The sequence below is a fragment of the Symphalangus syndactylus genome, chromosome 1 (genome assembly GCF_028878055.3).
Source record: "Symphalangus syndactylus isolate Jambi chromosome 1, NHGRI_mSymSyn1-v2.1_pri, whole genome shotgun sequence".
Lineage (NCBI taxonomy): Eukaryota > Metazoa > Chordata > Mammalia > Primates > Hylobatidae > Symphalangus > Symphalangus syndactylus.
This window is the reverse complement of record NC_072423.2, coordinates 135,183,581-135,199,296: the sequence shown is the minus strand read 5'-3', so window position 1 is coordinate 135,199,296 and position 15,716 is coordinate 135,183,581. Positions and strand designations below refer to the sequence as shown.

The following is a 15,716-nucleotide window of genomic DNA, read 5'->3' as shown; positions in this document are numbered from 1 at the left end:
GTAACCAGCACATGAAAAGTTTTGGTTTGAGATTTTTAATTACTTTGATAAATCAGAATTGTTTAAAAAAACATTAAAAGAATGTAAGGTTAAGATAATCATAGTATTATATACAAAAGACCCTCAGAACATAGTTTAGGATGATAAGTTTCATATCTGACACCAACTGCCTTAAAGTGATAGTGACTTCTTTAAGTACTATGTTAAGGAGGATTCTGAGGCAGTATCTGGGATCCATAGGAAGATATACTTCCATAAGAAGCCATCTGCCTGGGGTACGGTATGGTTAGTAGGCAAATGCTAGCAAATGACTTATCAACTTTGTCCTCTCTACACATGTTCTCTAGGTATTCTGACGTAAAAACAAAAGCAAAACCCAAATATTTTAATTTTATAAGTTTTAACAGATTTTGCATTTGTTTTTCACCAGTCAATTGCCTACTGGCCAAAGTGTCATAAATACTAAATGAATGTTTTTAAACTTTTCCCTAATTTCAAAAATCATAGAAGTTTATTACAGGAATATTCAGAGACAAAAGCTCTATTTATTTGCTATTCAAAATGTCCACAGATTGGTGCTAATCTACAAATTATTTGCTACTCATACACAAGTAGTACAGAAATTTTTTGTTTGTTTACAAGGGCATAAAAATGAAGCCAGGAGAACAGAAATTGAATGTTCAGTATATAGCAATTTGATATTGCCATGAAATTTTCAGTGTATTTTACAAAAGTTATAGGTCCATAAGGGATTGGAAACTAAAACAAAAACATTGTTCGTTACTATATGTAATTTGAGAATCACAGATGGTTATGAAATACAAAGAAAATTTTATTCTCAACTCTTTATTCTGTGTATTAGATTAAGGTTTCTCAGTCTTAGCACCATTAACATGTGGGGCGTTTTCTCAGTGGAGTTTCCTTGTGCACTGCAGAACATTCAGCATTCCTGGCTTCCATGCTACACTGTCTCACAAGTGAGCCTCTCTATCACTTAAGAAAACTGAACTATAAAATAATCCTACATTTATCAAATCTAGTTTTAGATAAATGAGGCATCTTTTCCTGACACTCAATGTATTTCACAGGTTGATAAACATGTCAGTACCACCAGGATGATATATCCTGCTGGTTCAAAACTGCTTGAGCTATTTTAATCTATTCTTTTCCTCACAGCTTTCAGATCTCTACATGCTTGGTCTTTCTCTGGGCTAATTTTCTAGTTTCTTCCTTCTTTCACAATTGTTTAAAAATTCTTATACACATCAGTTCTCATATAGTTTGTTTTTGTTTTGTTTTTTAAAAAACAAAGTCTTGCTCTGTCACTCCGGCTAGAGTGCAATGGCGCCATCAAAGCTCATTGCTGCTTAGAACTCCTGGGCTCAGCAATCCTCCTGCCTCAGCCTCTGAAGTAGCTAGAACGACAGGTGAGCCACCAAGCATGGCTAATTTTGTTTTTTTAAGAGATGGGGTCTCACTGTGTTGCCCCGGCTGCAATCCTTCTACCTGGGGTGTCCTAAAGCCCTGGTATTACAGGTGGGAGCCACTTTGACTGGCCTTTATTATTTTGATATACGTTGTTTCCATTTAACTACTGATATACAATATAGATTTTCTTTAGTTTCTAGCGAGCATTTTTTTTTTCTTTTTTGAGAAAGGTCTCACTTTGCCATCAAGTCTAGAATGCAGTGGCATGATCATGGGCTCAAGCCAGCCTCCCACCTCTGCCCTCCAAGTAGCTGGGACTACAGGTGTCTGCCACCACGCTTAGCTAATTTTTTAATTTTTTTGTAGAGATGGGGTTTAGCCATGTTGCCCAGGCCGGTCTCAAACTCCTAACCTCAAGCAATCCGCCCACCTTGGCCTCCCACAGTGCTGGGGTTACAGGCATGAGCCACCGTGCCCAGTGAGCAATTTTATTTTTATATCATCTCTGGACCTCACATTAATCTATTTTTCTCAGTAAAAGTATACTGCAAACAGGCTCCAGCAATGACAGTCACATCCAGTTCCTCAAATTCTTTTTCTTATTAAGTATGTTGAGTAAACTGACCGTGGTTTTGTGCACAGACTGATACCAAAGGCCTGACCCTGAAGCCCTCAAAGACTAAAAGGGCTGTAGGGACATTAGACTTCAAACCCATCATATCCTCTTTCCTATCCTTGGAAAAGCAACGCATGAAGATTTTCTTAAACTCTTAACTTCTCAGCATTATTCCAGTGTGTCCACTATTCTTTGTGCTCATTGCCACACCCCTCATCTTTCAGAATCTTGAACCCGGGAGGCGGAGGTTGCAGCGAGTCAAGATAGCGCCACTGAACTCCAGCCTCATCAAAAAGAGCAAACTCCGTCTCAAAAATGAAAATCAGAAACAAGCCATTAGTAAACACTCATAATGAAGATTATGATGCTAAATGTCATTATTTGCATGCAAAGGTTTCCTCCTCATACTAAACTTCAGCATTTTGGGGTTCACTAGATTTAAAGCAGAAGTGAGTCTTCATTACAAGGCCACCTCTCTTTTCTGACTAGTGGGGTTTTAAATAGCCTGGTGGCTTTCCAGGTGGTCTCAGCTAATGGGCTCTGGAGAATCCAGCCTATCAGTTCATTTATGGAGTCCCTTGGCATCCTTGTACTGTGAAGAGCTGTAAGGCCTCAAAGAGTAGAAAAGGTGAGTTGAGAAGGTGTCACAGAGCAGGAAGGTGGTCCCCACACAGGTCACAATTACGTAGCTGTGAACAGGCTACATGTTGCATCTTTCATAGTATCTGCCACAAAATAAGGGCTCAATATATTTTCCCTTCAATTTACTTTAAAAATCATTACCATTGCCTAAATGAAATATTACTGACATGGATTTTAAAAACTGCACACGTAACTAATGTCTAAAATTGGGTCACATGAAACCTATAACCTTGAAACTGAGAAGAATTTCCTTTTAGACTTCATGACAATATACCTAACACTTAATACACCAGGGGCTGAGGGGAACAGAGAACCTAATTAATCACGGTGACCTGATAAATGAGGTAACACCACTAAAGCGAGCGGCGCTCCTTTAACCTCAGTTCCATTTCCCTCCCGCCTACACCATGTCCCTCCGTTAAGACACATCATTTGATCTGAAGAGTTGAGGTGGGTACTTATTCAAAATGAATAATCAAACTTGCCTCCCAATTCCCAAAATCTACACGGTCCCTTAGACCTCTAGAAGTGCAATTTTGCTGACAGGAGAATGAAGCAAATTACTCTCATCCAAGGCGATTACTTCCACGAATTCTTAAAGGGTTATGTTATATAGTACAATCCAGGCATTAATATAAAAACTGTAACTTCAAAATACTATAATGTTTCAATCAACAAAAGTGGGCGGAAAAAAACATTAAAAATTTTAAAACCCACCACTTCAGAAGCATATGCTTTAGTACTCGGATAGTCTCAACATGGGACGAAAACATCACTTTGTCAGTGAGTAACTTCTGATAAGTATGTGGAAATGTAAGCCACTCCGCTCGAAAAATGCATGCAGGGGGAATGACACGCGCGGTGCGGTTACCGCTGTGTCCTGATACCTTAGGCCGTTAAACGACGAGAAGAGCGGCAGTGTCTGAAGCACGCCTTCCTACCTCTCCTCCGCCCACCCCGCTTCCGGGACTCCAATTCACACGCAGCACCCTGACTGCAGGTGCCAAGTCACAACTGCAAAGAAACTTCCTTTTCTAGAGCGGGGATGGGACTTGGCCGGGTCCCGAGGCCCCTGGCCGGCGGGCTCGGACATTAGGAGCAGAACCAGCTCCAGGTCCCGGTCTGTCCGGGCGTCGCTGCCCTCTGAAGCTCAGGCCGGACGCCCCAGTCCCTGGCCGAACAAGGCGCCGCGGCCCACCCACCCCGGTACCCGCCGTCCGACCCCGTTGCCCTGCACCTGAGGATGTTGTCAGCATAGGTGAGCAGCAGCTTGGAGGCCTCCAGAAAGGTCTCCGGGGTGTTCTGGCACAGCTCGGCCACGGCCGGGGACGCCGAGCCTGAGGAGCTGCCCAACGCCGCCGCCGCCATGCTTGAGCGCCAGCGGCCGCCGCCTCGCGCTCCGCGTCCCACACTGAGCAGGCGCCTCAGCGCGCAGCGGCTACCGCAGCCACCGGGAGGGGCGGGGTCCTCGGCCGGCAGGGCGGGGTCGGGGACCTGGGCCAGGAGCCGGGGAGCTCGGCTGGGAGCTACGGCTGCCCCTTCGGGAGGGGCGAGGGGCTGTTCGGAAGAAGGTGGGGAGCCTCGGCCGGCAGGGAAGAAGTGCTTCGACCCAGACTTGGGGCCTGGTCGTACAGGTTGGGAAGGGGTTCCGCAGGGAGAGGCGGGGCCTGGGCGCCGAGGCTGAGGGGTGTGGGCCTGGAGGAGGGGGATGTCGAGTCCTTTAGGAAGGAAGAGCTCGGCTGGAGGGGAGGCCGGCTTTGGTCTAGAGGTATCGGGCGAATGGTGCTGGCACGTGCCTCTCAGAAACTCGGATCCCTCTGCGCCCCGGGGCCAGCCTAATTGATCCAGCTATTAAGGTGGAGAAACCGCATGTACCTCCCTCCTTTACCCACAAATAAAACGACCTTAGAGACTTCTCTTCGCAGATTGTCAGAACGTTCTACATAGATGTGGATGAAAGACCCCAGAAGGAAGGAGCAACAAACGTCAAAAACAAAACATGGCTGTAAACTCTGCTGGGTTTGTTAAATGGATTCTTTTCAGAATTTGGCTAATGACTGAAAATCTAAGTTCCAGCTCAACTAGTATATGATTCCTCTGTAAGGAAGTGTATTTTTAAACCATAGGTTGCAACATAATAATGGGTTGTGGATTCGGTTTACGGCGTGGTGACCAGCGTAAAACACATGCATAATATTTGCGCAATATTATAGAATGTCGGGGGCGGGAAGGGAAGAGAATAAAAATTTGCATCCCACACAGTAAGGGTAAGTATTATTTTGTGACTTGTTTTTTAGGTAGATCATGTGATCAAGGTCTTTTATTCCTCTTAGAAGATGCATCCCTAACTATTTTAATCCAGTCTGCCCCACCATGTCCTTGAAAGTGTACTGTACCAGTGGCTTCCTTCTTTGCAGAAATTCCTTTTCAACCTCACCAAGTATTTTTCTTGACTTTATTTCTTAAGATAAGTGATTTGCCTGAATAACCTCTTTTAAATTTCTTGATGTTTCATTTGTTTGCTTTTAAGACTTGAAATTTTCTTCCAGAATCTCCGAACAAGACCCTAAGCTGTGCCATCCACTTCAATGACTATTCGTCTCCCAGACATAGGCACGCTTTTAATAAATATGTAGATCTTTGGACCAGCTTCCAAGTACGGTGTGTTCAACAGATAGTAGTATGTTGCTAGCTTCTGTAACTAAAATTTTCAGTGGCTTAACACAAGAATAATTTCTTTCTGGCTCATATAACAGTTTAATAATGCAGGTGTCATAATGTCAGTGGACCCAGTCTCCTTCCATTCCTTAGAACAGGGGTCAAGAAACATTTTCTGTAAAGGGCCACATAGTAAGTGTTTTAGGCTTTGTGAGCCATAAGGTCTGTCTCAGCTATTTAACTCTGCCTCTGCAGTTGTAGCTCACAGACAATACTTGAAAATAAATGGGCATGGTTGTGTTCTAGTGAAATTTTATTTACAAATCCAGGCAGCCTGCTTGGACAAAAAAAAAAAAAAAAAAGTCACACCTACTTTTAACCACATGAGCCCATATAGCATTTTCTCTACCATATCATTGCTAAGAGTGAGGCCTCATCAAGATAAAAGGGGGTATTACAAAAAAAAAAAAAAAATCGCATAAAAAGATAAAAGGGGAGAGTCTGGGAAATGTAGTCTCCTACAACTACACAATGGATTGGGGGCTTGGGTCTGGGGATATAGCTATCACAAAATTTATTCCTCTTAATCTAGGTTTCTTTTTTCCATTGATACATTTATTTATCCTTTACTAATTATATGAGAATAATATATATTATACAGTATTTGTAACTTTTAAAAATGCAACAGAACTTTTTTTTTTTTTTCAAATAAAATTTTAGGGGCTGGACATGGTGGCTCACACCTGTAATCCCAATACTTTGGGAGACCAAGGTAGGTGGATCGCTTGAGCCCAGGAGTTCAAGACCAGCCTGGGCAACATGGCAAGACCCCATCTCTAAAAAAAAAAAAAAAAAAAAAAAAAATGATAGGAAGATTGTCTATATACAAAACACCAAAGTGGAAATGCTCTGGTATTGAAGCAGAGGTGTCAAGTGAAGGGCAGAAAGCTGTCAGCTCAGGCTTCCCCCTGACAGATAGAATGGTCATAGGGGTACTTTTGTGGGGGAACAAAATGACTTTTTTCTCTTCATAATAGTTTGTTTCCTCAACTAAAACGCTATCTCACTGTAAGTTATCATTAGTTTTGTCTTCCCTATTTGATTAAAAGTCTCTTGTGCCATCTGTCTCAGACTGCTTTGCACATGGCAGGTACTGAATAAAGAGTTGTTGGCTAATCACTTAATGTAGTCACACAATAGTGAATCACTCTACAAATTCCTGAAAGACTTCAACTCCTCTCCTTGCTAATGGTTTTTATGGAGGTTAACTTTTTAATATCACCAAACTACTCGTGGGAAAAATTTAGAGAGTTCTTTCTTTTTTCTGTTTTATTAAAGAATACTGTTAGCCAGGTGTGGTAGTGCACGCCTGGAGTCCCAGCTACTTGGGAGGCTGAGAGTCAGGAGAATTGCTTGAACACAGGAGGCGGAGGTTGCAGTGAGCTGCGATCGCCCCACTGTACTCCAGCCTGGGTGACAGAGCGGCACTCTATCTCAAAAAAAAGAAAAAAAAAGAATAGTGCCATGATATGTCAGCTCTAAAAATGATGTTTTTAATAAAGGTGAAATCCTGAAAATAAAATCTTTATTTTGGAACAAAAATGAATAAATAAATAAAAGAACAAGAATTTCAATGCTGATTTAGTACTAGACCATTCTCTGCTTGTTTGAAACAATGATGGGCATAAAAGTTAGGGTAGCTTATTCAGCTTTTCTAAAGGAAATGGAAGAATTAGAATATCTACAACTTGACTGAAGTGGAGGAAGCAGCCAGGAAAATGAGAGACAAAGTCCCTTATTATAATGGGTTCCCTTAATAGCTTTATAAATGGTGGTATTCAAAAGAGATTATAGTTACTCAAGAACTTTAACAGAAGTGTTGCTGAAGAGTTATTTGGAAAGACTTAAATTTCAGATGATTTTTTTAAAATGGTGATTTCTATTATTTTATGGACTGTACATTGTCACAATATTAAGGCTATGGCATTGGTTTTCGCAAAAGTCATTTGGTGAGAAATGCACAAAAAGTGCATTCATACTATCAAATGTAAGGATAAATGTTGATTTATTTATTCATTCATTCATTCTTCATATATTTATGAAGTGACTAGTAGTTGCTCAACACTGTGAAGGAGACAAGTATGATCCCTACTTTCATAGAAGTCATAAGTTTAGAGCAGTGGTTGGACAAGCAACAGCAGCATCAGCAGGAAACTTATCAGGAAAACAAATTCTGAAGCTCCATATTTAAAGATAGGACCCAGCAATCTGTGTGGTAACAAGCCCTTCAGGTGATTTTGATACACAGTAAACTTTGAGAACTACTAGTTTAGAGGGAGGAAAATTTCACTGTGGGCTGCAGTTTCAGTGAGGGGGGACAGTTTGAACAGAAGTCTTAAATTGAGAGGTTGAGAAGATGAGAAAGGAGAGGACTTGCTAGCTGTGAGAGACTCCCCACCCTCCTTAAATCATGTACAATATCCTAGTAATGTTTCCTTCTCAACATCTCCTGCATCTCTCCTCGCCATTGCCTTCAGAGCCTCATCGTGTTTCATCCATTCTTAACTTTCTTCCCTGTGTCCATGTTCACATCCTTCCAACCCACCCTGCTCATTTGTGCAACAGTGATCTTTCTAAAGCACCCATCTGATCATGTTGTTCTCCTGGTAAAAAGTTTTCTGTGGCTCCCTCTATCCACATTCTAAAGTCAAATGGTGTCAGGAACCAGTCTGATAACTTAAATATTTTAAGTGGCTTAGTTCAAGACAAAGAGGAGTAAGAGAGACTCCGGTGAAGGGAATGAGAGAGTTTACCATGTCCTTTCTAGAGGAGTTTAGAATCAATAAAAGAATGTTGCACTCCAAATTATACCATGAAGGCTAGCATATGCTCTCTGAACTATGGGATTAAATCCAAAGTCCTCAGTATGATACCCCAGGCTTTTGTGATCTGGGCCCTGCCTTACCCTCATGCTTTTACTGTTGCTTTGTCCCACACTTCAAATTTGACATGGGCCACATACTTAGCTGTTTGTGGAAGATACCATGACACTTCATTTCTCCAGGCCTTTGTTCTACTCCTCCTGCCAGGATGCCCTTTCCCACCCAATTTACTTGACAAACATTCATTTCCAAGATGCAGTTCAAGGATCCTTTCTCTGAAGACTTTTCTGACTTTACGAGGTAGCACGGACCTCATTGTCCCTTTGGTATTATAATAATTCCACTATAGCACCTGTTTAAATAGTTCGCACTTACTTGTTTCTATGGGTGTCTCCCTTTACTAGACCATGAACTTGAAAGCAACAACCATACCTCTGCTCATTTTTGCATTCAAACTTCAAGCATTGATAGGAAGAAAATGAATGGTTGTTGAAAATAGCAGAAGCACAGAGATGAGAAAAGTTAGGGTCAATCAAGACATGTATAGTGAAAAAATCAGTTTGCTGGGTGGAAAGCTCATTTAATAGAGAATGGGAGCCATAACTGGAAAGATAGTTTTGAATCAGATTTCAAAGAATTTAAGGCAAACCTAGGAAGTCTTAATAGGAGGGTAGGATAAGCAGAGCCCATTTGAAGATTTTGGTGCAAGAAGACACGATGGAATTGTAGCAGGAAATATGGTACCAAATATGTAAAGCCATAAAATATCATAAAATTTCCCACCCTTTTCCAGATCAAAGAAAAGGTGATAAGAGGTAGGTACAAAAATGATGGTCTTTTTACTTTTCTGAAAGATTTTAATTTGTCACCTCTTAGCCAAGATGATTTTGTGATTTTACAAAAGAAATAGCACATTAAAACTGTATGTTTCATATGAGTTCAGCTTCAGAGAAAATATTGTAGGTATTTTCACACTATTAAAGACAGCAGTGAAAAGAGATCAAGTTTAGGTACTTATTCATCAGTGTTATAACCACATGTGTTTGTTTTAATTCTTCAAGTAACTCTATTTTGTCACTGAATGAGGATCATACTAGAGGTGACTGGTTAGGTCTGGGACAAAGGTCAAACTGGGCTTTGCTGAATTATTTTAAACAAAATAGATTTCCAAACTCATTTAAATCCAGGACCAAGCTGGAATGCTAAGCTTGACTCACATTCTTCTGTAGGGGTAGGAAAGAATGCAGAGCACTCTACTTGGAAACAATGGCTTCAAGAGGCATTGCCCAGAAAAAAACATAAATATGACTAGAAGGTCCAGATGAAGATTCTATGCTCAACCATTTTTCCAAAGAAGAGCAAGGACAAAACTCACACCTGGGATAGCATGTGAAAAACATGTTCAATGAATACCATCTTGTCGACTTTGTGCTTTTTTACATTTTCATGTTATATTTTCCCTTTATCGATTTGCAGTCAGCTCTGAGCAAACAGTTAATGAATTTTTCAGACACTTAGAAACAAATGTCTCCATTGTGACAATGAAGACAATTTTTGAGCACTGTCTCAAATCTGGTGATAATTTTTTTTTTTTAAGTGAAAGGAAGTTTATTAGGAAAGTAAAGGAACAAAGAATGACTACTCCATAGGCAGAACAGCCTGGTGACAACTTTTAAAAAGTAAAAACTTTATTACAAAAACATTTGTTTATTGTAGAAAAGCTTTATTAAATAAAGCTAAGCAAAAATGAGGGAAAGATCACAATCAGTATACATCTTGCAGACCTTTAAAGAATTATTTTTTTAAAAAAAACGGATACATACTGTTTTGTAACTATGTCTCCTAACAAATATTCTCAACATCTCATTAATAAATATTCACCTGTAGAGTTATTTTAAACGGCTGCATGGCATTTGGATGTACCACAAGATTGATAACAAATTTTCTGATGTTGGCCATTTGGTTAGTTCTACTTTACTCACAATTACTAATAACGTTGCGAGCTATAGCAATAACTTAGAGACTGCAGTAATTTCCTTAATTCTTTCTTAGAATTCCAGTAGAATACGATGGTGTCCCTTCTCCGACAAAAAGTATTATTTGGGCATTATCACTGCCAACGAAAAAATGCCGTTTTGATGGGTGAAAATGCTATCTCATCGCGTTATTTGCAGGTCCTTGATTATCGGCGAGTCACTGAGGTTCCGAGAGGGGTGTCTCGGCTAAGGCAAACAGCGACCCAACCGCCTCCCGCTATCTGACCTCCGCCAAGGTGACGCGGCTTAAAGTCAACCGGCGGAAGGGGAGTGGAACGGGACGCGTGCGTGGGAGCGCGCATGCGCGTACGTGCGTGGGAGCGCGCATGCGCGTACGTGCGTGTGCGCGTGCGCGCGCGCTCGAGAGCGTCATCGTCTAGGACGGTGTTATCCCTGTTACAGGTATCGCTCGCTACCCTCCTCCTTCGCCCCTGCTTTCCTCCTTTACATTCAAATCAAGTCGGGGTTGAATTTCGAGAGGGGAGTCCGAGGATCTGGGGCCTGATTTCTTTTTCTCTCGCCATTCTTCTTCGGGGTGTGTACATGTGTGGTGGTGCCTGAGAGGCGGTACAGGGAATGGCTACACCCATTTACTCCCGCCCCTGGCCTTTGTCGTACCCTTGAAGTCATCCACCAGTCCTAACCCCTCCTTCCACAGATGATTCAATTGGAGAAGTTTAGAGGAGTGGAAAGACTTGTCCCCTTCCCCCAGTCGCAAGCTTGGTCACAGAGTCTATTGCCAACCCATGTATCCAGACGCTCAGTCTAGGCCTCTTGGCCCTGGGTGGCGTTTTGAAAATGCTGGTTATCCTTAAGTATTGAAGATTGATAAAGCCCACTTACTTACTTAAAAGAATATGCCCTGAAATGTGTTTTCTGTGCCACTGACACCAGAAATGCCATTTAGAAGAAGTTATCAGTAATTCTGACAAAGGTTGCTTCCTGCAGCACATATCAGGCTGGAGGTGCCTTTATATTTTTCATTGAATTACTGTTTTGGTGAATCGAATGAATCATCAATTCATTTATTTGTCTTCATATGTCTGAGGGCACTTACGGTCCAAAAAAGGAGATAAGTTTAAACAGGTAGTTTGATGTTAAGGTATAAGTTGAAATTATATAACATTTTCCCCGTGTTCATTAGCAGCTCATATCAAGCACCCAAAGGAACATCTTGGATGTTTTTCCTTAGGCCCTTAAGCTATTTAAAATAATAACTCCTAGGTGTGTTGTGGTCTTTTACAGGAATGTGTTTCTGATCATCTGAATCTTAATCATGTCCAACTGCCTGCAAAATTTCCTGAAAATTACAAGCACTCATCTTCTATGTTCAAGATTACGCCAACAGTTAACAAGAAGTAAAAGGAAGTTTTTCGGAACTGTGCCAATATCCGGATTGCATAGGCGAGTTGTCATTACAGGCATTGGCTTAGTGACTCCTCTTGGTGTTGGAACTCACCTGGTTTGGGATCGTCTTATCGGAGGAAAGAGTGGAATTGTTCCACTGGTTGGTGAAGAGTATAAGAGTATCCCTTGCAGTGTTGCTGCTTATGTGCCAAGAGGTAGTGATGAAGGTCAGTTCAATGAACAAAACTTTGTGTCCAAATCAGATATCAAGTCCATGTCTTCTCCCACCATCATGGCCATTGGGGCTGCAGAATTAGCCATGAAGGATTCTGGCTGGCATCCTCAGTCAGAAGCTGATCAAGCGGCTACTGGTGTTGCAATTGGCATGGGAATGATTCCTCTTGAAGTTGTTTCTGAAACTGCTTTGAATTTTCAGACAAAAGGTTACAATAAAGTTAGCCCGTTTTTTGTCCCTAAGATTCTGGTCAATATGGCAGCAGGCCAGGTCAGCATTCGATATAAACTCAAGGGCCCAAATCATGCAGTATCCACAGCCTGTACCACAGGAGCTCATGCTGTGGGAGACTCTTTTAGATTTATAGCCCATGGTGATGCTGATGTGATGGTGGCTGGAGGTACAGATTCTTGTATTAGCCCTTTATCTCTTGCTGGGTTTTCCAGAGCCCGGGCTCTGAGCACAAACTCAGATCCCAAGTTGGCATGTCGACCATTTCATCCAAAGAGAGATGGTTTTGTAATGGGAGAAGGTGCAGCTGTGCTGGTGCTGGAAGAATATGAACATGCTGTTCAAAGAAGAGCCCGGATCTATGCAGAAGTTTTGGGCTATGGACTCTCAGGTGATGCTGGTCACATAACTGCCCCTGATCCTGAAGGAGAAGGTGCCTTAAGGTAAAGATGGGTTATTTCCTTCAAAATAGTTCTCCAAATAAGACACTTTATTGGGAATCCCAAATTAGGGAAAATTGTAGTGTCTGGCCTTGGTGTACAGTATCTCTATTGATTTTCTGTTTTAGACTAAACACGATTGTTTAATTCTTTGCTTAAGACATTTGAAGTATTTCAAAGCATTCGAACGTCCTTAAAAAAAACTGCGTTTGAGTTAAAGCCAGTGGAGTTGTGGAAAAGACCACGTGTGTCTTTGCCAACTTTTCACGCCTCCATTTGTGCTTAAGCATCAGTGTGCTCCCTCACAAAGTCCTCCTCTTTGACCCTTCATCAGACTTGGAAAGTAAAGTCAACCTTTCTAGATGTGTCTGGTCTTTGCTCTATTTCAACAGGGCTCTGTTCTTTTCAAATCAGCACTTCTCAAACTATAATCACCTAGGGATCTTATTTAAAATGCTGATTCTGATTCTGTAGGTCTAGGGTGGTGCTTGAGATTCTGTTTTGTTTTGTTTTTTTTAGAGACAGGGTCTCTCTGTATTGCCCATGCTGGTCTTATCTCACTGCAGTCTCTAACTCCGGGGCTCAAGCACTCCTCTCACCTCAGCTTCCTGAGTAGCTGGGACTACAGGAATGTGCCACTGAGACCAGTTTTCTTTTTTTGAATTTTTTTGTGGAGATGGGGTTTCGCTTTATTTCCCAGGCTGAGAGATTCTGTAGTTCTAACAGGTGATGGTGATACTGCTGGTTTAAGGACTACATTTAAGTTAACTGCTATAGATTAGTGCATTTAAAATGAAAAAAAAAAAAAAAAAAAGTCCCTGATAACGTGTTAATAGATAGCTAATAGTTTAGCTTTCTTAAATCATACTATGTTTTACTCAGTTAAATTAGCCAGAGTTAGCAACCTTTTCTGTAATGGGAAAAATATAGTAAATATTTTTGGCTTTGTGGGCCATGGAGTCTGTTGCAACTGATCAACTCTGCCATTGTCATGTGAAAGCAGCCGCAGACAGTATGTAAATGAGTGGGCATGAATGTGTTCCAATGAAACTATTTACAAAAATAGGCATCTAGCCAGGGCCATAGTTTACCCACCCCTAAATTATATGTTTGAATTTTATTTGTTTTTGTTTCTTTTTCTTTCTTCTTTTTTTTTAATAGAGTTGGGGTCTTGCTATGTTGCCAGAGCAAGAGCTGGTCTCAAACTCCTGGCTTCAAGCAATCCTCCTGCCTTGGCCTCCCAAAGTGCTGGGATTACAGGCGTGAGCTACCATACCTGGCCTACTTTTGAATTTTAGTGAGTAGTTGTTGGTGCTAAAAATGTCGAGTATAGTAACAAAATAGATGAAGAAATGGTTGTGTTCACAGGAAACCTTTCAGCATACTTCAGATTATACTCTGAGCTGGCTGTTAAGAAATATACACACATACATGTATATTTCTCTTAGGAACTAAAAGAAGATGACATCCAAAACGTTTTCAGAGGTCCTTTTAGATATAATTTTTACTCTTAAGTTTGTTTGGCTTAGCTTGCCTTTGTAGTTTTTTGTTTAGAATTCTTATAGCCTAAATAAAGAGGATTTTGAAAGGTTATTTGAAACAGTAGATTATTGGGAAGTATGCCAAGTTTTTAATTTAAATGTGAAAGAAAAATCATAATTCTCGTAAAAAATTGCCACATTTCAAAAATCCCTAGAATAAAAATTATTCTAGTCTTGAGTCAACATGGTATTTTTTCCCCAAGGAAAAATGCCAATGCAAATAAATGAAATTATATTTTATTTGAGATTATGCAATCTTGCATTGGCTTGTGTGTTTAACTCTTGGTGATGAACCAGTCCAAGGTAGTGGGTGTGACTCATTATTCGCATATAGATGGCATCCTAACTCACATGGTAATCCAAGATAGTGTTCCGTTACTAGAGCAAGGGATTCTTTTCGTCCAGTGTACTTGGATACCTACATTTGTTTCACATAAGCCATACAGATAAAGAGACTTTTGTTAAAATTAAACTTAGTCCTGATAAATGTCTTTTCTTGTTTTATTAGGTGTATGGCTGCTGCTTTAAAAGATGCAGGTGTACAGCCTGAAGAGATATCCTATATCAATGCACATGCTACTTCCACACCGTTGGGAGATGCTGCTGAAAACAAAGCTATCAAACATCTCTTCAAAGACCATGCATATGCCCTTGCAGTTTCCTCAACTAAGGGAGCAACAGGACATCTGCTGGGAGCTGCAGGGGCGGTCGAGGCAGCTTTTACCACATTAGCTTGTTATTATCAAAAACTACCACCTACTTTAAACCTGGATTGTACAGAACCAGAATTTGATCTCAACTATGTTCCACTAAAGGCACAGGAATGGAAAACTGAGAAAAGATTTATTGGCCTCACCAATTCCTTTGGTTTTGGTGGTACTAATGCAACACTTTGTATTGCTGGACTGTAGAACAAATCATTTGTAATTAAATACTGATTTTTAAATGTTATATGTGAAGAAATTATGTATTTATGTATTGATGCCCAGATATCCTTTCTGTTAGGGTTTCTCAACCTTGGCACTATTAATATTTGGGTAAGATAATTCTTCATTGGGAAAAGGGGGATTGTACTGTACATTGTTGGGTGTTTAACACCATCCTGATCTCTTCCTAATGTATTCCAATAGCATTCTCTTCCCCAGTTGTGACAACCAAAAGTGTTTCCAGATATTGCCAAATGTTTTCTGGGGGACAAAATAACCCCACCCCTCCTGCATCCAGCCACCTATGAGAACCATGGATCTATATTTTCCTAATACTTTAGGTCAAACAATTTTCTATAACATTTGACCTCCTGCCCCTTTTAACTCCTCTTTGCTAGGCAGGGTTGCTATACTGTAGTACTCCAGGCATACCATTCCCATACAATATATAGGAAGGAATATAACAAAGTTTGCATCAGCATTCTTTGAGTAAAACTGTCAGCCAGTAATGATCTATTTACTCCGTATACACCTAGCCCTCTTTTCTTCATATTATCCATGCTGTAATTCAGTATAATGAAATTTCTCTAAACTCCCAAGCCATCAGTTCTCTGAAAGAAGAAACTGAAATTGATTTGACATTTCTTATTCTTTTTGTCTTTGTGTTGGCATCTAGTGATTAACGGAGATAAAAATCTTTGGGACGTGGAGCAGAAATTGTTCGTCACTCGGGC

The 15,716-nt window shown here is 40.8% G+C and overlaps 2 protein-coding genes across 11 annotated transcripts in view; one reads left to right on the top strand and one right to left on the bottom strand.

Annotated features, from left to right (window-relative positions):
* Positions 1-4,199, bottom strand: part of NGLY1 (N-glycanase 1) — a 65,379-nt gene extending 61,180 nt beyond the window's left edge. For 2 of the 4 annotated variants that reach the window (XM_055285493.2, XM_055285499.2), the window contains exon 1: positions 3,924-4,199. In XM_055285493.2, the coding sequence (XP_055141468.1) occupies positions 3,924-4,054 (131 nt within the window). In that variant the 5' untranslated portion in view covers positions 4,055-4,199. The remainder of the gene's footprint in view (positions 1-3,923) is intronic. The other 2 variants (XM_063637106.1, XM_055285510.2) reach the window with 2 other exon arrangements.
* Positions 3,601-15,007, top strand: OXSM (3-oxoacyl-ACP synthase, mitochondrial). Of its 7 annotated transcripts, XM_055285542.2 has the most exons (5): positions 3,669-3,944; positions 5,236-5,347; positions 10,401-10,664; positions 11,508-12,518; positions 14,565-15,007. In XM_055285542.2, exons 4-5 carry the CDS (start codon positions 11,539-11,541, stop codon positions 14,965-14,967), a joined length of 1,383 nt encoding a protein of 460 aa, XP_055141517.1. In that variant the 5' UTR covers positions 3,669-3,944; positions 5,236-5,347; positions 10,401-10,664; positions 11,508-11,538; the 3' UTR covers positions 14,968-15,007. The 7 variants fall into 7 exon arrangements, with proteins under 7 accessions (XP_063493187.1, XP_055141517.1, XP_063493183.1 ...); XM_063637113.1 differs by lacking the exon at positions 5,236-5,347; XM_055285557.2 differs by lacking the exons at positions 3,669-3,944; positions 5,236-5,347 and adding an exon at positions 4,198-4,320.
* The last annotated feature ends 709 nt before the right edge of the window (positions 15,008-15,716 follow it).

What these genes read in the sequence shown, in the direction of transcription:
- OXSM (XM_063637117.1), top strand. Translation starts at nt 11,539, where the DNA reads ATGTCCAACTGCCTGCAAAATTTCCTGAAAATTACAAGCACTCATCTT. An exon ending in GAAGGAGAAGGTGCCTTAAG is followed by an intron (nt 12,519 to 14,564) that starts GTAAAGATGGGT and finishes TTGTTTTATTAG; the next exon opens with GTGTATGGCTGCTGCTTTAA.